The sequence below is a fragment of the Crinia signifera genome, unplaced genomic scaffold, assembly GCF_055691185.1.
Source record: "Crinia signifera unplaced genomic scaffold, ASM5569118v1 HAP2_SCAFFOLD_97, whole genome shotgun sequence".
NCBI lineage: Eukaryota > Metazoa > Chordata > Amphibia > Anura > Myobatrachidae > Crinia > Crinia signifera.
Window position 1 is genome coordinate 293,822 of NW_028142851.1, and position 26,648 is coordinate 320,469.

Sequence of the window (26,648 nt, forward strand, 5' to 3'; positions counted from 1 at the left end):
GGCAGTAAGGGTGACGGAGGTACAGTTGCTTCCTAGCCCAACCAATAGAATGTCTCCCTCCCTTACAGGCAGGCTGTGAACCAATCACAGCCCGTTTAGTGCAGAGTGGAACTGAATGGCCCCTCCCCATTTCCCCAGAACAAAGCTTTTACAGGGCAGGAGAGACCACAGCGTCTGATTGGTTCTTGTATCCCGACACTGTTAACCCCTCTCCTGCCAGTGCTGTCAAAGACACAGTTAACCCCTTTAATCCTAATCCTGTCGCCAACATAGCTGACCCCTCCACTATTAAAAGGTACTTTATTTTTTTGGGAGAGTAGGCAATTTTGGGTTGGGGCGCAGGTGTCCTTCCCCTGTTAGTGATGAGCTAAGCGCCGCTGAAGCACTGAAACCGCACATGTAGGAGGATCCATACTATAATAAATACACTAACACTGGCAGGATCGAGTGCCAAATCATCACAGAACTACTGAATACTATCTATTTTCACCTGTTCATGTTGGTGCTCGTCCTCCCGGTGAGTGTGACTGGTGCTCTCTGCTCTCACAGGCTCTCTGCAGCACGTACGGAGAGATGAAGCCGGCACAGGAGACACACTGCACCGGAGCTGAAGCGCAGGTGTCAGACCCCTTTTGGCTGTGTGTACCCGGTGCAGTGTGTCTCCTGTGCCGGCTTCATCTCTCCGTACGTGCAGCAAGCCGCAGCATCTGACACAGGGGTCTGACACCTGCGCTTCAGCTCCGGTGCAGTGTGTCAGACCCCTTTTGGCTGTGTGTCCCCGGTGCAGTGTGTCTCCTGTGCCTCGTCCCTCTGTATTTGCAGCAAGCCGCAGCATCTGACACAGGGGTCTGACACCTGCGCTTCAGCTCCGGTGCAGTGTGTCAGACCCCTTTTGGCTGTGTGTCCCCGGTGCAGTGTGTCTCCTGTGCCTCGTCCCTCTGTATTTGCAGCAAGCCGCAGCATCTGACACAGGGGTCTGACACCTGCGCTTCAGCTCCGGTGCAGTGTGTCTCCTGTGCCGGCTTCATCTCTCCGTACGTGCTGCAGAGAGCCTGTGAGAGCAGAGAGCACCAGTCACACTCACCGGGAGGACGAGCACCAACATGAACAGGTTAAAATAGATAGTATTCAGTAGTTCTGTGATGATTTGGCACTCGATCCTGCCAGTGTCAGTGTATTTATTATAGTATGGATCCTCCTACATGACATGGGGAAGGACACCTGCGCTTCAGCCTCCCGACAGCTGCCTGCTCGGCATCGCGATCGACTGGGGACAGGCCTGCGGTCCACCAGTCGATCGCGATCGACGCTTTGGCCACCCCTGGTTTAAGGTAACATGTTTAAAAAAGGGGCAGACTAGATGGGCCAAGTGGTTCTTATCTGCCGTCAAATTCTGTGTTTCTATAAAAAACTCACATGAGGGACACAGGGATTATGTAAGAGAACTAGAAGGACTATATATCAAGAAGATGCTGTAACATACCAAGCACTGCACAATTAGGTACTTGTTTCCTAGCACGGCGCCTGTGATCAAGATTGTATCCATCGGGTGCTAAAAAATCATGTCGATCGCATCGCATGCAACCAAATCGCATGCGATGGACGCGATTTTTACATTGGAATCAATGTGAAATGGACCCTGAGACCCGATTTTACATTGGCCCTAATGTTAAATGGCCCCCAGACTCCAATTTTTATTGTTTCCCAACTCTGATGGGTCAAATACCCCCCCCCCCCCCCTCATGATCAATGCCAACCCGAAGCATGGGGAGTGCAGTGAGCCCGCGAGGGGGCGGCAGTACGCTTCCTCCTACCTTTTCATACCCCCACTATCCACGTCGGCGTGGAGTTGATTTTATATAGTGTGGTGAGCGCAGTGAGCCACCGAGCACAAAGCTGCGCTCGCCACACTATATAAAGTCAACTCCACGCCGACATGGATAGTGGGGGTATGAAATGGTCGGAGGACGCGTACCGCCGCCGCTCGCCACGCTTTGGGTTGGCGTTCATCGTGGGGTGACGTTAACAATGGGGGGGGGGGGGCATTTGTCATGTCAAATACCCATAAGGGTGGTTATTCAAATGAAATATCGGGTCCATTGGCCCATTTGACATTGTTCCCTATGTAAAACCGCGTCCATCGCATCGGTCGCATTGCATGCCTTAACTTAAGGCATGCGATGGACGTGATTTTTTAAAAGGCTAAAAATAGCCGTGAAATCGCATCGGTCGCGTCCATTGCATACCTTAAGTTAAGGTATGCGATCACATACAACGGGCGCCGTGCTAGGAAACAAGTACCCAATTTATAGTGTACAATGTAATTTATTCATTGGACATTGTACTGTATTATGTTTCTCCTTAATGCACAGGACTGGATACTATGGGGGAAATTTACTAAGCTAAATAATAATAGGTGTATTTGTATACAAAAATACACCTATTATTTATGAATTCGTATTTTCGGTATTTACTATCCCAAAAATACGTAAATTCATATTCATGGCACATTCGTATTTGTATTTACAAATATGAATGTATACGCCATTGACAGAATAGGAAAAGGAATCACCATTCAAAAGAATGGTGATTCCTAATTTACTAAGAGACCGTATTGAAAAAAAGGCCGCCAATTGCCAGCCAAATATGCCAGGAGTATACACTTAATTTTCCTGGCATATTTGCATGGATCAGTTCGTAAAAAAAGAAACAAAAATAAATAATTTAAGATAACAGCGTGGGACATCATGCCCCCCCCCCCCACCCCCACCCCCATGGCCATAACCAGCCCCAGGCTCAAAGGGCCGGTCCTGGTTCCCAAAATACGGGGGACAAAATGAGTAGGTGTCCCCCCGTATTTTAAGAGCCAGCACCAGGCTCAACCAGCCAGCAGGGTAATGCCACAGCCGGGGAGAGAGTTTTTATACAAGTCCCCTCTGCCAAAGCATTCACTCCCTGACCGCTCAGTCTAGGCAGGGGTCCTGGGGGAGTGGAGACCCCCCAATGAAGGGTCCCTCCTCCACAATTTACCTAGCCAGGCTTCAGCCTGGGGCTGTCCCCAATGCTTCTGAGCGGTGTGTATCGGGCTGATTGTTGTGTAAAAAAATAGAATAAACCATTGTATATTGCTGTGGAACTATGAGTCCCAGCAAGCCTCCCTCACATGCAGGGACTTGGAGGACAACAAGTCCCAGCATGCGGGGCATTAAAAGGCCTGCTGGAACTTGTTGTTCCACAGCAATACAAATAGCTAAATAAACACACTGACACACCAGAAAAATACAACTTTATTCCATACATAGCCCTTTTTTACAGATACTTACCTATGTTGAGCCCTTAGCTAGGTCTGCATCCGCCCGCACATCCTGAAGAAATCCTTTGGGTACATGTGGAAGGAAACCATGCTCGCCAGGTCCACCGGCATAGATCAAGTCCTCTTCATTCCAAAGTAGAATCCCGGGACTTGGCAAAAAAAAAAAACACGCTAAACCCGACACCAAACCGGACTGAGGAGAAGCCAGGGATGCGTTTAAATTCTGCAGCACCTCCTCCCGAATGCCGCTATTGGCCGCCTAGTGACTCCTGATTGGCGGCTAGACGGTCAATAGCAGCATTCGGGCGGAGGAGCCGCAGGATATAAACACACATCCTGCGTCTTGTCCAAAGCCCATTATGGTGTCGGGTTTAGCGGTTTTTTGTTTAGCCAAGACCCCAGGATGCCTACATGGAATAAAGATGATGCAATCTATGCCGGAGGACCCTTGTAAGTATAATTTCCTTTCACAGGTACCCAAAGGATTTCTTCAGGACCAGCAGCTGACACAGAGCTACCTACGTGCTCAAGACAGGTAAGTATCAGTATGTGTGGGATATGTATGGAATAAAGTTTTATTTTTCTGGTGTGTCAGTGTGTTTATTTAACTATTTGTATTGCTGTGGAACTACAAGTTCCAGAAGGCCGTTTAACACCCCACATGCTGGGACTTCTGGTTCTCCAAGTCTCCACAGCACAGTGCTAGTTTTAAGAAATACAGGGAACCCCAAAATGATTGTTTCTCTGATTTTTTTAAACCAGGACCAGCTCTTTGAGTCTAGGCTGATGGGAACCCCATGCCGTTTTTTTGGGGGGGTTTTTACACTGCAGCCTGCACGGATCTGACTAATCCGTGCAAGCTGCATATACAAATTCGTATTTAGCAGCCGTATATACAGCCGCTAAATCCAAATTCATACGCCATAGGAAAATACAAAGAAAAATCATATTCAGATTCTTTGTAAATTTCCCCCTATGGTCCCAGTTTATAGTAGGTCACAGTATAGGTCAGTGATGGCTAACCTTGACACTCCAGCTGTTGTTGAACTACACATCCCAGCATGCCTGAATCAGTTTTAGCATTGCCAAAGAGCAAAACTCTAGCAGGGCATGCTGGGATGTGTAGATCAATAACATCTGGAGTGTCAAGGCTAGCCACCACTGGTTTAGGGATAGAAACATTACAAAAATTCCAGCCATATGTTAGTTGCACAGTTACTTAAATTATGTGCAACTCAAAATGCATTGTAAATATGCTGCCATAGCATGAGATGCTCTGAATGTGCTCTTATGTACAGTTTAGCCAGGATTTCTATGAAATAGGAGCATACAGTGTGATGTTAACCCCAATTTTAGTGACCAGCCCCTGTCCACTGAGAACAATGACATGAGATTGCCTAGCAAACCAGATTCACAATACACTTGTAATAACCCTCCCACTCCAGTTCAAACAATGTCCATGCTACAGTATGCCAGGCTGTGCTGGTCACATGGGAAGGAATTCTCTGCTAAAATCAGAGCTGCAAAAAATGTGTGGTTCCATCCAAGTAAATTGGGCCCAAAGTGAATTAGCAATAGGCATCTAACTGACAGTTCTTGGATGGTGTTTTGTAGCTGTAAGGAATGATGTTAAATAGATTAAATACTGCAGTGGAACTAGAAGTCCCAGAAACTACTGGTTGCTTGGGCATACCACTAGAACTACAAATACCAGCATGTTTCTGTTGCAAGATGGAAATATATTTTTTAAACAACTGTTTTTGCTTTATTAAAGCGTAAATGTACAGAAGTAAACATCTATATAAATTAAGTCAGTAGCAAAAATAGAAAGAATTTGCACCCTTGCAAGTCATCCAGAACATGCCTGGCGAATGGTGGTACGTCCACCCCCATTTGCACGCCGGGTTCGTTCGTCCGGCACGTGAATGGATGTTTTAAATAAACAACCATTCGCATGCCAGAGGGAAACACCCCCCCCCCCCCCTTATAAAGGTCCACTAGTTGATATAAAAAAAAAAAAAAACACCTGTAAAACAGGGTCAAAGGGGACATCCCTGACATGTAACACAAGTCACAATAGAATCACTCTAACTTCCATTAATTAAGAGGGAGTCAGAAGCAAGGGCCAGAGATATCAAAGATTTAAAAAGGAACAGCCAAGAAACTGTGCCCAAAGCCTAATAAGTAATGTATATTTGGTACTTATGTATTATCTGGGCTCCCATGTTAAATGCACCCCATTTTTTCATACCCCTACTATCCAACTACGCATGGAGTTGATTTTATATAGTGTGACGAGCGCAGCGAGCCACCGTGCCCGAAGCGTGGCGAGCGCAGCGAGCCCCGCAAGGGGACGCTGTCTCATAAGAAAAACGGGAGCCCAGATATTACATAAGTACCGTATATTTTATAGAATGTACTTTTAAAACTGGTGCCTTGCCTTTTTTCATATTCGGTGCTATTGTGGAATGTCATGTTTATCGGTAAACAAACTACTGCTGTAGATTTACTTTTAAATATCAGAGCTTTCGGACCCTCAAATTATACACCCAAAGGACACCTCTGCTGACAAAAGCAAGTCTAGGTAGCATAAATCTCCAGGTGGCACTCTTCATTGTGTATATAGGCCTCTTCTGTACTAGCCAGTTTAAGCCGCCACAGTCAGAAGTCATCAATTTAAACCCATAGGATATTTTTTAATTAATGACCATTATTGGCCCCTAGCTTGTTTTTTATGACAACATCAACTAAAGCTGGCATTAACACTGTAGGACATTTTTTGGCAAAGTACTATTCACACTACATGTGGTACATGTTACCTGGATGAGGTTATTGCTGAGACGGATGAGTCGTGGTGCTAGAGTTGGCCCCTGCAAGATACTACTGTCAGATGATAGAGACAGATCTATTCCTGTAAGTAACTGTGTTGCTGTGGTAACCCATTCCTCCTTAGCTGTGCTTGAAGACGAGCTCATCATTTGCTGAATGGCTTCATTCAGGGCCACCTCTGAACACTCAAAGCACTGTTTGAATTCTGAAAGCTTCAAAAGGGAATCCTACGAAAGGCAGAAAAAAAGCATTGTGTAATTATACGATGACATCCTTTTGTAAGTTCTATGACAAAAAGAAAGCAAAAAGTTTAATTTGCACTGGAGCCCATGGATGACATTTATGTAATAAAGTTACTTATCGAGCACTAACATATTAACGAGTATAATATTTACAAAACAAAACTAGGATTATACCAAATGTAAATATGACCTGATATCCGAGTCTATGGGGGTTATTCAATGTGTCGGAAACATCGGCACATCTCTTCAATGCGGCCTTTTCTGACTGCACTGAAGTCTATCAGATTCAACTTTTTAAAAAGTCAAATCTGCATGGTTGACCAAATACACAAGGATTTCGACAATCCACGTGTATTCCGAATGTCAGGACGTTTCCGACAGTCAGACAATTAAATACAGATGATGAATTGACGACAGATTGCCCGTGATTCTGACTGTAGGAAATCAAACATTGACTATCCCCCTAAGGCAGCGGTTCTCAAACTGTGGGTCCTGACCCCAAAGTGGGTCCCAACTCCATGTTGCTGATGACTTTCTAATCTCAATCAGTGATTCAAGGAGCCTGAAAAGTCTGTTTAATTGTCTGTTATTTTGACTCCTCCCATCATTTTGTGCCTCCACAATGCTGTTATGCATGGGCCGTCTACCGACTACAAATGTGATGCCCTTCTGCAGTAACTTGCTGGGGTCCTGTCATTATTTTTATTGTTTGATGGGGTCCCAGAACAAAATAGTTTGAGGACCCCTGCCCTAAGGGGTTATCCAATTAGCTCAGAAGAAACATTGTGAGTGAAAAATGGATGATTTTCTACGATATTTTTGGGGGGCTATCCAACTTGGTCACCTGAGGAAAAAAAATCTATTTTCTCCCGAAATCACACATAAGGGGATTTTTGTAAGAACATACCATTTAAACCCCTTTCTCTGAGTCCATCCTGGGGACACGTCTAACATTGGGATGTAGGAGGGTCCGCAGGAGCCAAGGCACCTATGCTGAAAGTCTTTGGGAGAAGGCTCCTCCCTTCTGCATCACACAATGCTTCAGTTCAACTTCAATAGCACTGAACATCTTATATGCAAACTCATAGAACCATAACATGACAACACATGAACGGTATAACTTACTGAGCGTAAGGGAGGGATCGCAGTGTCACCAGGATGGACTCAGAGAAAGGGGTTCGAATGGTAAGTTCTTACAAAAATTCCCTTTTCTCTTTTGTCCATCCTGTTCACACGGCTAACATTGGGACGTTCACGAGCTGCTACTTTGGGAGTTCTCATCACTGCCCGTCCGAATGAAGCGTCCTCCGATGTGAACTCATGAACCTGTACATTTTGGTAAAGGTGTGAACTGAGGACTAAGTGTCAGCCCTACACAACTGCTCCACCGTAGCCCCATGGCGCACAGCCCACGAGGAAGCAACTGACCTGGTGGTATGGGCATTGATCCGTGAAGGAACAGGTATACCTACCTTACAGTACGCAAAGGCAATCACTGACCTTAACCAACAAGCAATGGTCTGCTTAGAAGCAGGCCACCCAATCTTATGCACATCATACAGTACCAGAAGCAAATCAGATTTGTGAATGTCCTTTACCCTATCCACGTAAATTCACAAGGCGCGAACCACGTCCAATTTCCTTAATTTGTCCCTATTCCTCACTCCCTCAGGGGGAGAAAACACCAGTGAAAAAAAGTCTGGACCTCGGGTAACAGAGCTACCCTCTTCTGAAAGAAAATAGACAATGCAGATATCTGCACCTTTCAAGACTGTAGACCAAGTCTGGCAGAGAATCCATCCTGCAGGAATTCCAAAAGTCTCAAAACCTTGAACCTAGAAGAAGTGTGAACTCTCTGACGTTCGGACCACCAGATGTAGATCTTCCAGACCCGATGGTAATTGGCCGCTGACACAGGCTTACGAGCCCTGAGCATGGTCTGGATAACTGCATCAGAAAACCCCTTCTTCTTTAATAAGGAGGTTTCAAAAGCCACGCCGTCAAATTGAGACGAGCTAGGTCCAGGTGAAGAAACGGTCCATGCTTTAGCAAATCCGGTCGAAGAGGAAGACGCCAAGATTCCATCGACAATCTCAGTATGTCAGAGTACCACGACCTCCTGGGCCAATCTGGTGCAATCAGAATAGCCTGCACCCCCTGGCCCTTCACTCTCTTCAGTACCCTCGGGATCATTGGAAACGGGGGAAATACGTAAACCAGGTTGAAACGCCAAGGAATTGTCATGGCATCCACTGCCCAAGCTGTCGGGTCCCTTGTTCGAGAACAAAACCTCGGCACCTGACAGTTGCTCCTGGACGCCATTAGGTCTACCTCTGGTAAACCCCAGCGGCCCACAATCTCCTGCAAAACTTCCTGATGAAGTACCCATTCTCCTTCCAGCAGATCCGCCCTGCTGAGGAAATCCGCTTCCACATTCCGGATCCCCGCAATGAACACAGCCGACAACACTGGAATATTGACATCTGCCCAGGTGAAAATCCGCAATACTTCCTTCATTGCCATCTTGCTGCGAGCTCCGCCCTGATGGTTCAGATAAGCCACTGTTGTGGCATTGTCGGACTGCACTCGTAGCGGTAATCCTTTCAGAAAAACTTCCGCTTGTAGCAAAGAATTCCAAACCGCCCGAAGTTACAAGATAATTGATCGGGAGACTGGATTCTTTCTTGGACCAGAGACCCTGTAACTGTAGGTGAAAAATCTACCGCCCCCAACCCCTGAGACTGGCATTGGTCGTAATGACCAGCCAATCCCAGGAGCAAAGGGAACGTCCCAGCTGCAGAGTCTCCACATCTGTCCACCAGTTCAGGGATTTCCTCGACACCTGAGACAGAACAAACCGTTCCTGCTTCATAGTCTTTGCGGTCCCCGACCAACACGACAGGATGTTCCACTGAAATATCCTCGAGTGGAATCTGGCAAACTGAAGTGTCTCGAAAGTTGCAACCATTTTCCCAAGCAACTGTACTCCCTGCCACACCATTGGTGCAGGCACTTGTAAAATTGTCAACACCATCTGACGAATCTCTGCCACCTGTCCAAAATCACCCCTAAAAACTGCAGACTCTGCATGGGTGTCAAATGAGACTTGGGAAGAGAGACTGCACTCTGTGTTCACAAATCCACCCTGTTTCAGCTCCGCAGCATGGAGAGAAATGGCGCCAGTGCACAGAGCAGGAAGAGACCAAGTCTCTGCTTCAGCGGGGGGAGGTAGCCTTTTCGGTGCCCTTTCTCCCTTTAGCCGCTCCCACAAGTGCCTCTACTTACCTCCAGTGTCTTCCCTTCACTGTGGGATCACTTGGAGTTGTCCAGCAGTGCTGGACTCCTGTAAAAGACATCAACTCCCTGGCAGGATTTCGGTCTTTAAGCCCATACCAAGATGGTGGCCGCCATCGCGGGGGGTCCGTCCCCCAAGATCCCCTTCTAAGCCAGGAGCCGGTTAGGACACCCCCAGAGCCCAGGAAAAACCTCTTCTAGCTAGAGGTTAAGTGCTGTGCAGAGAGAGCAGGCAGCTTCCCTCTGCACAGAGACAGCTGACAGCACGCGATTCTGTCAGCCTCTACTGCGCTCTCAGTGTGTGTGAACTTCATAAGTAGTAACACACTGGTCAAAAACCTGCTCTAACTAGTAAATTAATAAAACAATAAAAACCTAAACTAGTCTAATAAAAATCCAAAGAAAAAAAGGCAGCTGCAGCAGCAGCTGCTCAGCATAGCATAGCACCCAGTCCTGTGGGCACCTAAAAGGAACTGGAGAATTGTGGGATGCAGAAGGGAGGAGCCTGCTCCCAAAGACTTTCAGCATAGGTGCCTTGACTCCTGCGGACCATCCTACATCCCAATGTTAGCCGTGTCACCAGGATGGACGAAAGAGAAATTCGGTGAAACCTGTATGTTTTCAGCTCGCACCACCATATTGGGGCTAATTGTATAGCACTGTACCGGATACCGCCAAAAATCTGGGAACACACCCGACAATAAGGTATTGATCCAGTGGATTGTACTGACATATAGTTTACATTGGGCAGTGTGTATGCCCAATATATATGCCCCCACTGTCATTAGCGCCCTCAGTAGACATCTCTAGCTTTGCCATGCTTTAAAATGCATCATGGCTTCCTGCTTTGCTCCATTACCCTCTGCATCAGCTGGGTACACACCTTGTATAGTGTGGAACCAGCATAAGAAACTAGAAAGGGTGAAATCCCTACAATTCATCTTATTTTGTTGCAATTTTAAGGAAAGCCAAGAGTTATCACTAGCAAATGTGACCCAGCTGTTGACCATGAAATAACTGTAAGCAGTAAAAGGTTGTTTTAACGGTGTATACCAGTGGTTCCCGAACCGTGTGCCGTGGCTCCCTGGGGTGCCTCGGGACACTTCCAGGGGTGCCACGGGTTGGTGGTCCAGGACCCATTTAAACGTTTTATGATCAATTATTTGTAAACAAAACCAGTGCAGATGGCTGCCAATCATAAAATATGTGTACAATCATAAGCAAATCCTACCCTTTAACACATAACTGAACCTAAGAAGCACATATAAATACAATCTAATAAAATGTATGTACTTTTTGGGGGGCCTAGGGGTGTCGTGGAAAAATTCTGATACTCTAGGGTGCCGTGATTTGAAAAAGATTGGGAACCCCTGGTGTATACAACAGGGTTGCCTACCCTCTCGGAATGGCCTGGAGTCTCTCGAAAATCAGGTCCCCCTCCCGGCCCCCCAGAAGGGTGGGCAACCCTCCCAGATTAAGGGGAGACCCCCGCATTTAAATGCCGCAATCCGCGGGTCTCAGAGGAGGGGGCGGAGCTAAAATGTCAAAATCGCGTCATTTTAGCCCCGCCCCTCCACGGAGATATGCAAATTCAACTGTTTAACATCATGGGGACGGGGCTTAGTGATGTCACGCTCAAGCTCGGCCCCCCCGAGCAGCTGCTGAAACTCTCCTCTCCGGGAATATTAAAGTCGGCAACCCTGGTATACGATTGTGAAAGAAAACAATACTTCATTTCCATGAATTCTACATGGCATACTTGTGAGAAAATTGTTTAGAACAGGTGGAAAAAAAATCATGGAAAAGCAGTACAGTATTTGAACAGATGTTTACATATTCATAATTTATGTTATGAATATCAAAAAGCACAGTATATTAGCATGCTAAAATAGTACCCTTCATTTGTACCCACCCCAGATAAATGCATGCCTAAATAACCGTAATATACATAAGCACATTATCTAATAGGACAAAGATGAGGAAGTATTGCATTGTATCCCTTCGTGAGATTACGCACCGGAAACACAATTTCCTAGTCCTAAATGAGTAGAAACTAATGTCCTTTAATAAGAAGTGTAAATTATTACACATCAGCATGTGGCATTAATATGACTGAAGAGACCAAGGGTGAGATTTAATAGGATGAGAGATTCAGAAAATGAGAGATTTGGTAAGAAATCTCCAGTTTTTTTAAAGCGGCAATCATTTACACTGCAAAATCAAACTGGTATTGCAGTGTAAATGATTGCCGCTTTAAAAAAAAATATGGAGATTTCTTACCAAATCTCTCACTTTCTGAATCTCTCATCCTATTAAATCTCACCACAAATGTCTACATATAAAACTTATCTGGACACTGGGGGTCATTCTGAATTAATCATTCCGCCGCGCGTTTGCACGGGTAGCGATGTTTTCCATCTGTGCATTAGCATACTGATGTATACAAATAAAACCACTTAATCATAAATCAAACAGGTAGTCTCTACTTTCCACATTAATTAGGAAATTGAGGTGCCAACTCTTCTGAAGAAGACCCTTGCTCATTGGTACACCCTTACATAAACAGGATGTTGGTTGTGCTTTCCACATCTAGGTCTCTTGTTTGCAACACATGGTACAGGATCTCATAAGCAGCTGGGTGAGGTATCAGTTTAAAAGTAACACTCTGGCTTGAAATATTAATCTGGGAACCGATGACTTGCGATATCTGACTGAGAACTGATGGCTTGGAATATCTGCCCGGGAACCAATGGCTTGTCGGAGTGTCGGCCGGGGAATCTACAGTTTGGGGTGTCGGGCTCTGGAAACTACGGTTTGACGTTTCGACCCGGTAACCTATGGTTTATAGTATCGTCCTAGGTAGGGAAACACAATGATTGGAGCAGGACCAGCAAACTGTGTGAGTCAGTGCAGTGAGTATATGGCAACTGGCTTAAATGGTCAGAAACCAGGAAATGTTAAGTGCAGGTGGAAAGGCCAAACACTGTGCGATGAACTCCGTGCTGTAAGTACTAGATTGCATAGCATCTAGTACAAAAAACATACAATGTGCTACAGCACCGTGCTTTTTGTTGTAGATACGATGCAATCTAGTACTAAAAGCATGGGCTGCACAGTCTTTAAGTGCTGTGCGATGGGATGTGCATGGAGCGCGCATCTCATCACACTGCCCTGTCGCATCGTGTATGGGCACCTGAATGCACTCTGGAGCAGGTGTAATGTAAAGGTGCCCATGCATGGTACAATTGCTGGGTGTGATGAGATGCGCAGTTCCATTGCATAGCTCAAAAAGTATATGTTGCACATCCTTTTTGTACTAGATCTCATCTCATTGCATTGCAAAACCTAAGCGATGAGATGCGATATTGTATACAAGAGGTCTGGAGGCAAGAGACTTAGGCCCTCATTCTGATCTGCACGGTAAGCTGCAAGCGAGAAGTTGTTGCACCCCCCCTCTCTCCCATCCTATTGCATGTGTCCACTGCTCGAGAAATCATTTGATGGTCGCTGACTATCGAATTATTTCTCCTGGGCTCACAAATATAAGGTCATTGGAGACTGATTTATATTTGCGGGCTTCCGGCCGAAGAAAGGGGGGGGGGGGGGGGGGCTGACGTCATGTGACAGCAGCTGTCTGCCTCGGCACTCGCCACCATTCAAATGGGAACGCCTAGCGTTTGTAAGAGAACGCCCATGAAACGCTGGGTATTCCCAAGTCAGAGTGCCACCACCGCCCCCCGTCCTGCCCCCGCCATGTGCTAACGCCACACTGACAGTGCAGGTCGGCGAGGGCGCTCGCACAGAAGCCCTGCACATGTGCATAACTAATTATGCGGAGGGCACAACCATCGGTCCTCATGCATATCTGTGGGGGCCTGAATGGATCAGAATGAGGGCCTTATCTCTGTAAGCGTTTTGCAAGAGCTTCCCTTTAATCCCTCTCATTTTGTGGGGATTGGAGGACAAAGTCAACTGATCGATGCGGTACTCGTGGTTGGACAGACAGAACAGCTCCCAAGAATGCAGAAGAAAGCCGCTCAGGAACACTTGAACTCTGGAGGACATTGCTCCACCACATAGTTAAGTACCGCTGTACAGACTGTTGTCTTCCGGGCGCTCAGTAGTAGACAGATTACTGAGTGTAGCTGGGAAAGACCCAGCAGTCATGGTGTGTGGGCACAAATTACTGAGTTAGAGGCAGGTGGGGTGTCCTTAAAAATGATTTCAGAGAACTAGGCCATAGATTAAAGTCAAGTACATGCCGGGTAATTTTCTCTGAATTATTACCGGTACCACATGCTAGACAGAGGGACCTGGGGAGATAAATGCGTGGCTAAGGGAGTGGTGAAGGAAGGAGGAGCACTGGTCAGACTTCTTGGGCAAGGGCTATATTTACCGCAGAGATGGACTGCACCTGAATGAGTAGGGGGGCGGCCATGCTGGCGGATAGGATGGTATGAAGTTATGCTAGGAGACAGGGGGAGGGAAACAGTAAGCAATTATGGTAGGCTTGTTCAAACTATGGCCCTCCATAGTTTTAGCATTCCATAATTGCAAAACTGTGGCAATACATGATGGGACTTGTAGTTTCACAACAGCTGGAGCGCCATAGTTTGGACATGCCTGAATTATGGGCTATAAGTGAGAAAGGGGATCGTAAGAGACAAAAATAAAATATGCCTAAGAGAAAGAGTTGCTTGCCAGCCAGTACATCTCAGGCAAAATGGGAGAACTGGAATTTCTGGCCAATAGGGAACATTATGATATAAACATTGAGGGATACACGCTTTTTCAGAAAACATCGGGAGAAAAGAAGGGGAGGTGGAGTATGCCTTTACATAAGGACAAATCTAAAACCAATCTTAAAAGATATTGCTTCTGGGAACAATACTGAGGCTTTTTAGGCAGAAATAACAGGATAGAGCTAAAGTTCAAGCAAATTGCTTATAGGGGTATGCTATAAACCACCAGACATTAAGACTCAGATGAGGCATTGCTTCTTGAACAAATCATTAAATCAGCAGAAAGAGGGAAGGTAATAATTATAGGGGGACTTCAACTATCCAGACTTTGGTGGAAATTTACTAAGATGTGTTTACTACTTCACATGTGATGTTGCTATGGGCAACCAATCAGATCATGTCTACTATCTTCTAGAGAGTGCTAAATAAATAAGTAGCAGCTTTTGATTGGTTGCCCATAGCAACATCACATGTGAAGTAGAATACACCTCTTAGAAAATTCCTCCCTTTGACTGGACTAATGTGACAAGCACATCCTTCAGAATGCTCAGAAATCCACCACTTCTGGTTGATCAGTTTCTTACACAAACTGTAGAGGAGCCTACTTGAGGCAGGACCTTACTAGACTTAATACTGACAAACAATGTGGATTTTGTATTATGGATTTTGTAGGATGCTGTATTTGAAGGGGAAAACGCTGAGGAAATGTGGGAAGCTTTTAAAAATGTGTTAGATAGACCAAATTTATCCTGAAAGAAAATGAAGGGGCAAATCAATACGTCAAAACCATTATGATTAAGCAGGAAAATAAAGGGAGCAACAGAAAATAAAAAGAAATGGAGCGTTATAACTATATAAGGCCTGTGAGGATGAGGAGGCATTAAAAAAAATAAGGCGGTCAACAAAGTTTGCATAAGGGAAATCAAAACAGCCAAAAGGGAAAATGAAAAGAATATAGTATTAGAGAGCAAAGTCAATCCTATATATAACCAGCAGAATTGCCCGGCACTCCCTCCAATCCTGGGGTTAAATACTGCGGTGCCCTCTCAGGCCGTACGTACATTCAAATATAGCAGCATGAAATAAGCGGCACTCCACAGGCTTTTTCAATGTTGAAAAAATAGCGAACTTTTATTCTGTGTCCAACATGTTTCGGGATATACCATGGTATCGGAGACGCTACCCGGCCCGACGCTAGCTAGTCACGTCATCAGCAGGTGCAGCCAGGAACGCCGTAGCAGACTGAACAGACCACTACTAGCAGAGTGATACGGCTGTGGCGAGTCTTTTCAATTATAGGGTGGGTCTTGTACTGGGTATATATGTATGTATGTGATTTGTGCACTTTATCCCTGACGACGGGTATACCCCGAAACAAGTTGAACACAGAATAGAAGTTCGCCATTTTTTCAACATTGCCTGTATATGTGTATGTGTGTGTGTATATATATACACACACACACAATTTTTTTTTATGTACTTGTGTATTATCACGGCGCCCAAATAATTTACGTACGTTGGTGCAGGGATCGCATCGCATGCAATTTGCGTGTGATGCGATGGGTAGTTGTTCAGTTTCACTGCACCCCTGCCCACGAATCGCATCGCATACAAATTTTATCATGTGCAATGTGATTAGCACACCCCCACTATCCACGTCACCCCGAAGCGTGGCGAGCGCAGCGAGGCGACGCGGTATGCATCCTCACAACCTGTTTATACCCCCATTAACCACGTCGGCGTGGAGTTGATTTTAGTGTGGTGTAGTGTAGTGTGGTGAGCACAGCAAGCAACCGAGCCCGAAGCATGGCTAGCGCAGCAAGCACCGCGAGGGGCCGCAGAAAACTAGCCCAAAACGTGGCGAGTGGACGTGGAATACACGTCAAGTAATCCGTGTCCGCTCGCCACACTTTATAAAATCAACTCCACAACGACGTGGATAGTGGTGGTATGAACAGGTTGGGAGGACACGTACTGCGTCCGCTTGCCAAGATTTGGGGTGATGTGGATAGTGGGGGTGTGCTAAATCACATTGCATCGCACGCGATAAAATCACATGCGATCGCGTGCGATGCAATCCGCAGGCAGGGGTGCAGTGAAAAGTACCATCGCACGCAAATTGCATGCGATGCGATCTCACTACACTGAATAGGACACTACGTTAATTGCTTAACCCCTTCCCGACATTGCCTTTTTTGTTAACTTTTTTATTTTTTTTCCTCCTTGCGTTCAAATAAGCGTAACTTTTTTAATTTTCCGGCTATATAGACACGAGGGCTTTTTTTTTGCGGGACAAGTTGTACTTTTTAATGGTACCATTTACTATACCGTATAATATTCTGGGGAATCAGGAAATAATTCAATGTGGGGTAAAAAGAAAAAAAAACGCAATTCCACAATTTTGCGCTGGTTACGGTTTTTTGGGAGTTCATAGTTCGTTTAAAATTATGGGTAGTTTTGGCGTTGGGAACTTTTTCCCGTTTACGCCTTTAACCGTGCGGGATAACTAATGTTATAATTTAATAGATCGGACTTTTAGGAACGCGGCGATACCAAATATGTTTATTTTTTTTATTTATTTTTATTTGTGAAATGGGGAAAGGGGGGTGATTTGAACTTTTAATATTTTTTTATTTTTAAACTTTTTTTTTTTTTTTTTTTTACTTTTACTACAAGGCCCCCTAGTGTACTTGACCACTAGGGGGCGCGATCGCCTGTACTAGGTTCAGCCATAGAGCTCTATGGCTGAACATAGTGATTTTCAGCACTTCCTATTACATCCTGCCTCAGGCAGGATGTAATAGGAATGCTGACACGGCCAGCACAGGGGTCTACATTAGACCCCTGGCTACCATGGCAACCGATCGGCACCCTCCGATCTCGCCGCGGGGGGCCGCGATCGGCGCCGGAGGGGGGCGCCCCCCCTCCGATCAGCTATTTAAGCACTGCGGGCGCTTTGCCCGCGGTGCTTAAAGGGTTAAACGGCCACGATCGGCGAACTCGCCGCTCGTGGCCGTGAGAGCAGGTGCCTGGCTGTAATATACAGCCATTACCTGCTCTCTTTCAAGCCAGCTCACTCCGTGAGCTGGCTTGATTCCCCCGCAACCGACATATGACGTAAATGTACGTCATATGTCGGGAAGGGGTTAATGGGCGCTGTGATAATAAACAAGTACCTTTTTTTTTATAAATACATCAGGAGTAAAAGATTAAAAAAAAAATAAAAAAAAGGATAACATACACCCCATAAATTGATGTGGATGGTGAAAGCATTACTGAGGATAAAGATAAGGCAGAGATACCAAAACATTTCTTTTATTCAGTTTTTACTAGAGAGAATCAGACGTGGGAAACCACAGGCAACACAAATTAAGTGGGCATGGGAGAATTAAATATAGAATTAAATGCAGAAGAGGTCCTTAAACAACTCTGCAAAATAAAAACGAATAAATCACCCGGACCAGATGGAATTCACCCGAGGTTCTGATGGAACTAAGGCAGGAGTTCGTGAACTCAGGATTCGGTCACTAGGTCTACAAGCATTAGGTCAACACCACTAGGTCGACATGCATGAAGGTGGATATGACCGAAGGTCGACACAGGTTAGGTCAACAGGGTCATTAGGTCGACATGGGGAAGGTCGACATTGGGTTTTTCACTTTCTTTTTGAGCAGACATGTGCACTCGAGCATGGGTCCTCAAACTGCGGCCCTCCAGATGTTGTGAAACTACAAATCCCAGCATGCCTTGCCACAGTTTTGCTATAAGGGAGTGTTAAAAAAAAAAAAAACTGTGGCAAGGCATGCTGGGATTTGTAGTTTCACAACATCTGGAGGGCCGCAGTTTGAGGACCCATGCTCTAGAGCGTGGTAGGAGAATAAAATGGTGTGCCAAGCGTAGCGAGCAAATGTAGCACATGACATGGTGCTACATTTCAGTGTCCATGTCGACTGTGTCAACATTCGGGACAAAAAAGTGAAAAGGGCCATATCGACCTTCACGATGTCGACCTAATGCTTGTATTGACTTAACCCATTTTGAACTTCCTGCATGTCGACCTTCATGCTTGTCGACCTAGTTCATGTCTATGCAATGATCCATACCCAAAAACTCCTTGTACTCCATATTCAATAAATCATTCTCATCAGGTTTGCAGATCAGCAGAAATGGTGCCAATATTTAAAACAATTAAAAGGAAAGACCCAGCGAATTACAAACCCGTGAGCCTGGTCATAGGAAAAATATTTTAGGGAATACGAAGAGATGGTATCCAGGAATATTTAGTGCCAAACAATATTATCAGCAAGAACCAACATAGGTTTGTAAGGCAGTGGCGCACAAAGGGGTTTGAGTACCGCAATTGAACTTCTGTCCCTCGTCATTAGGCTCCTCCCATTTTGAAGTCCAGCGAATCACTGGTTGTCCTGCATGCCTTCCTGCTCTATTCCCTCAGCTGTCTCGCCACCAACCAAGACTACCAACTGCTTGCAGAGATGTAGATTATTAATGATTGTTTCAGCTGTCATCCAGCATCTGCAGCCTGCTGTCTACCTGGTGGCACTTGTAGGGGATTAAAATAAACACATACACAATATATTGTAATTGGGCCCCGTTCAGATGGTGGCGGGTCTGCGCATGCACAAGTGTGTATTTGCGCCTGTGCAGACCCCAGCAATCAACGACTTCTGCGAGATACACACTGGGCATTCCACCATTCGCAGGCGGCCCAATGCCTGCCGTCACAGGACGTCAGCCGCCCCCACCCTGTTTTCAGCATAGCACTCACAATAAAAGTCAGGAGAGATCATTCGATGGTCGGTGACCTTGATAAAAGCGCCAGCGTGCCCCCTAAACGTGTCCGTACTGTGATGCTTGCTTGTGCTCTGGAATATAAATATTACACACTAGTTTAATAGACCCAGAATACACAGGGACATCTAATACCCCTTCCATATTGCACAAGTAACACCCAGGTCAGTGACATGTTGGGCCGAGGTGCAGTGTGAACATGGCACACCAAATAACCCGGGTCGACCAACCACGCATTTCAAGGTTATAAGAAGGGTTAAACCCGGGTCGCCCTCCTTAAAATGACCGACCCGGGTTTAATCTGAAAGCCCGAGACTGAGTTGGACGTGCATTTGTGATGTCAGTCTCCACCCCCATGCTCGGCTCCGCCCATTTCTGGAAATCCCCCTTTGCAAATCCTGCGTTTGCCCCTGTAAGGGATTGCTCGTGTCAAACTAACCTGATGAGATTCTCTGAGAAAGTTAGTATGAACCTCGTCAATGGAAACACAGTGGACGTGGTACACCTGGACTTTGTGAAGGCCTTCGACTGTGCTTCACAATAGGCTGATGCACAAAATAGAGATATTGGGACAAGGGGAAAAAATGTGTATATGGGGAAAAATGGTCTGCTTTACAGGGAACAGAGAGTGGCTATACTGGATACCAGTACTGGGTGGGTTACCTCAGGATTCGGTGTTAGAGCCAATTCCATTTCACTTTTTTATCAACGACATAGAGGATGGGGGATGTTAAGCAAAGTGTCCATCTTCGCAGATGATACTAAATTGTGCAGAGTGATTAAAACAGGACAGGATGTATCCATGCTAAACAAACTGGAATGGGCAGTTAAATGGAAAATGCAATTAAATGTTGCTAAATGTAAGATTCTGCTTCTTTGGAGAAATAATCAGTGTGCTAGCTATAATCTTAATGCGGTAGAGCTAGGATCATCATAAATGGAAAATTACCTAGGAGTACAACTTGATTATAAACTTGAGAGCAGTACTCAATGCCAAGCAGCAAATAAGTTCAATAGGATACAAATAGAATCAGGGGATGACACTTTTATTTTACCACTTTTTAAGGCACTTTTTAGGCCTCATTTTGAGTTTGAAATACAGTTCTGGCTTCTGGGCCCCACACTATAGCAAAAAGACATTATTGAACTGGAGAAGGTTCAGCGTAGAGCAAAGAAGCTAATTAAAGGGATGGAAATCATGGGTTACAAAGTCAGATTAGCCAAACTAGGAATGTTTACACTTTACAAATATGTTTAAGAGGAGACATGCGTAACATATATAAATATATTAAGGGACAATATAAAGAACTATCAAGCACCCTCTTTAACCGAAGGTTAGTGTCCATGACAAGAGGGCATCCACTTAAACTGGTGATGGAGGTGGTGATGGCAGATACATTAAAATGCATTTAACCCTTTGATTGCCAACATCTGTGAGAGATGTACAAAATATCTGCTAAAAATGCCAGCGTCGCCCACATTTGTTATATAAATTCAAATAAAGAATGTTGTGTAAAAAAATAATATACTTCCGATACAAAACAAACATTACAGATGATTATGATGAATAAAAATGTTTGCTTTACAATTTCTACATTGAATGATAAATTCACTTGGCACTCAAACGGTTAAACCAGGAGGAAACAGATCGGCCTGTAGGCTAGCCAGGTCACCGTGAGGGTGAAGTGACCTCATATAGCTGCAGCAGCAGTAAGGTATGATAAGTGCAGGACCGGTAGTAGTATATTCCTGGGGAAATGTACGGTATGAAACCACTCAGCTGCCTATGGAGGCCATACCCACCAGTTACATTTTTGATTACTTATTGCAGGAGACAGTGTTTGTAGATGTATCAGTACTGGAGTACTTGAAACACTTCTCTGCTACTTTGCAGAGCCCTGTGATCTGATAGCTGCTGGCTGCTGCCCTGTCAGAGTGAAATTCTGCCCTGTGTAAGGCTGCAAAAGGCTTGCTAAAATATCACAGATCAGCAATTAGCTGTAATTGTATTTTCAACTCACTCATCTACTGATTTTTCCAGCATGTGCAATCTGTGTGTATCCCAGAACCTACTCGGCCAGTGCGATAGAAATAGGCTGATCGAGGCCGAAGATGACGTAACACATCTTCCCTGAACACGTCTGGGCACGCCTGCGTTTTCCCTGACACTCCCAGTAAACTGCCGATTACCGCCCACAAATGCCAGCTTCCTGGCAAACGGGTTGCAATTTAAAAAAAAACTACGCTGGATTACTTCCCAAATGCGTGCTACATTCCGTATGCAATCGAGGTCAATCGATAATCGGTTGGCTTGTGAAATCGCAACCCAGCAATCAGGTCTGTTTTGTGCTTGGGCTTAGTTGGTGTGTTCGAAGTGTCATGACATATTTGGGACTTCGTAATATGCCCATTGACACAAATTTAGATAGCAAGTACATGATTATAAACATTTATATATCAGCTCGACTTACAGCAATATTCAATATAGAAACATAGAATTTGGCGGCAGATAAAAAACATTTAGCCCATCTAGTCTGCCCCTTTTTTATCCTTCATATAATCTCAAACCTTTGTAATCCTTATTTCTTTGTAAGGATATTCATATGCCTATTCCAAGCATGTTTAAATTGTTCTACTGTCTTAGCCTCTACCACCTCTGATGGGAGGCTATTCCACTTACTACTGCCCTTTCTGTGAAGTAATTATTTCTAACATTTCCCCTGAACCTACCTCCCTCCAGTTTCAGTGCATGTCCTCGTGTTTTATTACTTCTTTTTCTTTGAAGAAAATTTCCCTCCTGTACTAAGTTAAAACCCTTGATATATTTGAATATTTCTATCATGTCCCTCCTTTCCCTTCTATGCTCCAAACTATACATGTTAAGATCTTTTAGTCTTTCCTGGTATGTTTTGTGATGTAGGCCATGCACCATTTTAGTTGCCCTTCTTTGTACACTCTCCAATGTATTTATATCCTTCTGAAGATAAAGTCTCCAGAACTGGACACAGCATTCCAGATGAGGCCGTACCAATGACCTATACAGTAGCATTATTACGTCTTTTCTTTCTGCTACTGATTCCTCTCCCTATGCAACCAAGCATCTGACTAGCCTTCCTCATTGCTTTGCTACATTGCTTTCCTGCCTTTAAGTCACTTGAAATAGTGACACCTAGATCCCTCTCCTCCTCAGCAGTTTCCATTATAGTACCCTTGATACTATATTGAGCCTTTGGGTTTTTGAGTCCCAAGTGCATCATTTTGTATTGTTTAGCATTACACTGTAGTTGCCATGCTCTTGACCAATTCTCAAGTTTACCTAGATTATCAGTCATTTGATTTACCCCTCCAATATGTGGGCAATTCTTCCAATGTATGGAATGTGTTACTATATTTTATCAAATACCTCTTAAAATGTGAATATGAGGAGCAATTGATATTTCTTTTACATTTATGAATTTTTTGTAAAGACAATCTCAGTGATTTATGCACAGGACACTTGCTTATTTGCTTCACATGAATCCATGGTCATTAGCACAAGGCATAGTTTAAGGAAATTCATTCTCTTTATAAAATGTATGCCCAGTAATTACTGTTTGAGTCACCATTTAATTAAAATGGAATAATTCAGTGACTTTCTGCCAGTAATTCACATGAATCATATTAAGTTGGTTGTCAACACCAATCATGTGGTTTATGAATTAATGTGAATTATGCTTGATAACTTTGCTTAAAAGTTTAAACGTGTAATTTATAAAAGAAAAAAAAAAAAGATTTTTGTATCAATGTTACATTGTTCTGATTGCATCTATTGGGGAAAACCACAGCAGGGCTAGAAGAAGCGGCTGACAAATGTTTGCAGGCTTATTGCAGGCCTGCACAGGACTGGGCGGCATATACCTGATCGCAAATTGCTGTATAAAAATATTATTATTATTATTATTATTTACCTTGCATTTAAAAAGAATTTTATGTATGTGTATGTACATATGTGAACCCCTTGCATTGCATTGCAACATGCTTTGTCCAGGTGCAGTTAGTTGCTCTTCTTACTTTACTCCCAAATCAGAATCAGGCCAACAGTGTCCGCCACATGGTTCAGAGAAAGACATTCCACATAAGTAAAAAATAAAAAGGGTGTGACATGGATGCTGGGAAGTTTCCAAAGCTGGCTTATAGGTCACTAGACCCAGAATTTACAGTGTACGGCACCTTTCCTCCAAAAGTAGCATCCTCCTCTCACCCACCAGTACACTGGTGGGTGTCACCACAATGGCACCTGGCAAGTCGGACTTAATATTGCTGGTTAGTTTTGGATTAGTAAAAAAAAGCAAATAGTAGCTGTGCGCTCAAAAGGTCCCCAGTGTAAAGTGATTGAAGTGTTTACACAATAGTTCCATTTCAGCTGCAGTGTGATGTGGACACTGCACTAAAACAGAAAATTTATTTTAATAAAAATAAGATATTATATTAAAACAATATGAAATATTACAAAATAAAATATTAAATTAATATTAAAAAGCATAAGCAAAGGTTATTGACCTGCACATGTTATAAGCATTTCAATTTGGTTCATTAAAAAGTCCAGGGTAATTTTGCAATAAGTGGGGTGGATGTCCTTATAATAAAGGTTTAAGCAGTCGGTTAGTAAATCTAGTGAGTTCCATTAGGTAACAGAAGTCCCTGTTGCTTTTCTGAATGTTATTATATTTTCATTGTTGGCGCTGAGTAACCCTGTCAGCAGCTGCACATTGGAATTAACCGTGAACCAGCGCTCAGTCCATTGGTCTTTGGGTTACTCAAACATCATCGCTTCTCTGCTAATTTGCAAAGCCCTGCGATCACATAGCCACCACCCCGCCAGAGTGCAAGGCTGCATATGGCCGGTGAGAATATGATTTTCCGGTGCAAGTAGTCTGTGCGTAACCCAGGACATACTCGGCTGGGGCGATAGAAACAGGCTGATTGAGCCCGGAGCGGACGTCACAGACCATCCTTAAAACCACTTGGGCACTCCCAGTAAACGGTTGGTGACATCCACAGAATCCTGCTACCTGTCAATAAACTTGCAAACAGCTTGCAATTAGAAAATATTTTACCACTGGATGGTTATGTGAATGCACGCTACTATCCATACGCATGCACAGTCATTCAATAATCATTCCCAGTCCAGCTATCAGGTGTGAATAACCTCTTACATGGTGTGTGCACATATCAGTGTACTATCTTTATCTCCTTTCACTGTATCGCTCTCCATTGCTTACTACATAGACCCTATAGATCCTACTTTGTAGAACAGGTGTTGGCTTAAAAAACAATTCCCAATCACCCATGTATAACAAGTGTATCATTCCCTGTACAGGGAAGTCCCCTGATGGTTCTGGTTTTCTTTTGTTTGCATCAAGCAGTATAATTTCAGGTTGAATAGAACAGATTTCCACAGGCAAAATTGCCAAATAGATTTGGATATTAAAGCACATTCTGTTTCATTTACTCTAAAAGTCAGCATTGAATTGTATGGCTCTTGAGTAAGAAGATTACTTTCTCTACACTTCTGAATGGTCCTCACCTGCATAAGAAGTAGCTGGGCAGGTCTCTCAGGGGGAGACGTTATGAAGTCAAGGTGCTTAGTCCGGCTGTAACCACTCATACACAATGTAGGGCACACCAAACGAACCACTGAGGAATAGTCCCCGATTTCATGCAACCTCTGAATCTCTTCTAGGGACTGGCATCTCTCCAAGGACTTCAGGCTGTTGTCAACCTATGAGCAGTAATATACGTCAGCAACTATATACTAAAACGTGTTTTACAAAGCCAAACAGAAAATAACACACAAGTCCACAGAAGGGATAACATGGCAATCATTATGGAGTGTTCTAAAAAAAATTAAAGCTATTTCTGACTGATACTTTATAGGCAATAATCTTTCCATTCATTATGGTATCGCTTAGGGACACTATATATGGCATAGTGTTCACTCTAGGATTTTTTAGTGCACAATACGGACCCCCAGGCACATTTTATATTAGAAATTTACATTAGAAACTAAAAAAAACATATATAAAAAAATAGCACACTACACTAGAAATACGCAGATTAAACATATTCATACTCTGCTATGCCCATTACATATTCTGTTGTAATGACAATTACACATTATGACACACAACACTGTAATGCCTCTTGCACATTATACCACACACCATATTGGCCATTACACATGATGGCATACACCGTAATACCAATTACACATGTTGGCATATACCGAAAGTTCTCAGCGGCATGTCAGCGCAAAGGAGGGCAGTGCAAGGGCGCACAATGCCACACACAAAGAGCAGGGAGCATTTTGAGGTTTTAAAAACAGGCAGGGTGCAGCACCCTGCAAAAAAAAAAAAACTTCGAGGGAACACTATGGCAAATACATTATCCTTTGTATACAGTTTCTGAGAATAAATGCAATATCAGCTTAGTTTTCACAGAATTTACAACCTCGGTTCTGCTTCCATTTCTGTCACTGATACACAATGTACGCAAGAGATTTCCTGTGCATTATGGGTGTTTTCAATGTTAAATGGCTCCCCTATAAGATTATTAATTGTATAAGCACCGTAATGGGTTTTACAATGTTAAAAGCACCCCCACGCCACCCCCACTATGAACGCCAACCCGAAGCGTGGCGAGCGCAGCGGTACGCGTCCTCCGACCTTTTCATACCCCAACAATCCACGTTGGCGAGCGCAGCGAGCCACCGAGCCAGAAGCGTGGCGAGCGCAGCGCGCCCCGCGAGGGGACGCGGAATACATGTAACAAAATACGCGGGGCTCGCTACGCTCGTCACGCTTTGGGCTCAGTGGCTCGACCCAATTTTCGGGGTTTTTAAGAGCTTCCCGTACAATTTAAAAATTTAAATGCGACGGACCCGACTTTCCCATTGGATCCAATGTTGAATGCCCCGCAAGCCCGATTTTTCATTGTATACCCACCCTGATGGTTAATTATTAGGTCAAATGCCCCATTGTTAATGCCACCCCACCATCAACGCCAACCCGAAGCGTGGCGAGCGCAGCGATCCCGCGAGGTACGCGTACTCCGACCTTTTCATACCCCACTATCCACATCGGCATGGAGTTGATTTTATATAGTGTGGCGAGCACAGCGAGCCCAAAGCGTGGCGAGCGCAGCGCGCCCAGCGAAGGGACGCTTATTACTTCATATGTATTCCGCGTCCCCTCGTCCGAGCAATGCTTCAGGCTCGCTGGCTCGCCACACTATATAGAATCAACTCCACGCCGACGTGGATAGTGTGGATATGAAAAGGTCGGAGGACGCGTACCGCCGCCCCTCGCGGGCTCGCTACGCTCGCCGTTGATAGTGGGGGTGGCGTGGGGGTGCATTTAACATTGTAAGCACCCATTAGGG

General features: G+C 44.6%; 1 protein-coding gene across 6 annotated transcripts in view; it reads right to left on the reverse strand.

The window, feature by feature from the left end:
• Nucleotides 1-26,648, reverse strand: part of CABIN1 (calcineurin binding protein 1) — a 245,997-nt gene that overhangs the window by 176,866 nt on the left and 42,483 nt on the right. For all 6 annotated transcript variants that reach the window (XM_083168467.1, XM_083168471.1, XM_083168470.1 and 3 more), the window contains 2 exons: nucleotides 24,796-24,990; nucleotides 6,133-6,369 (listed from right to left, as the gene is read on the reverse strand). In XM_083168467.1, coding sequence (XP_083024593.1) covers nucleotides 6,133-6,369; nucleotides 24,796-24,990 — 432 coding nt within the window. The remainder of the gene's footprint in view (nucleotides 1-6,132; nucleotides 6,370-24,795; nucleotides 24,991-26,648) is intronic.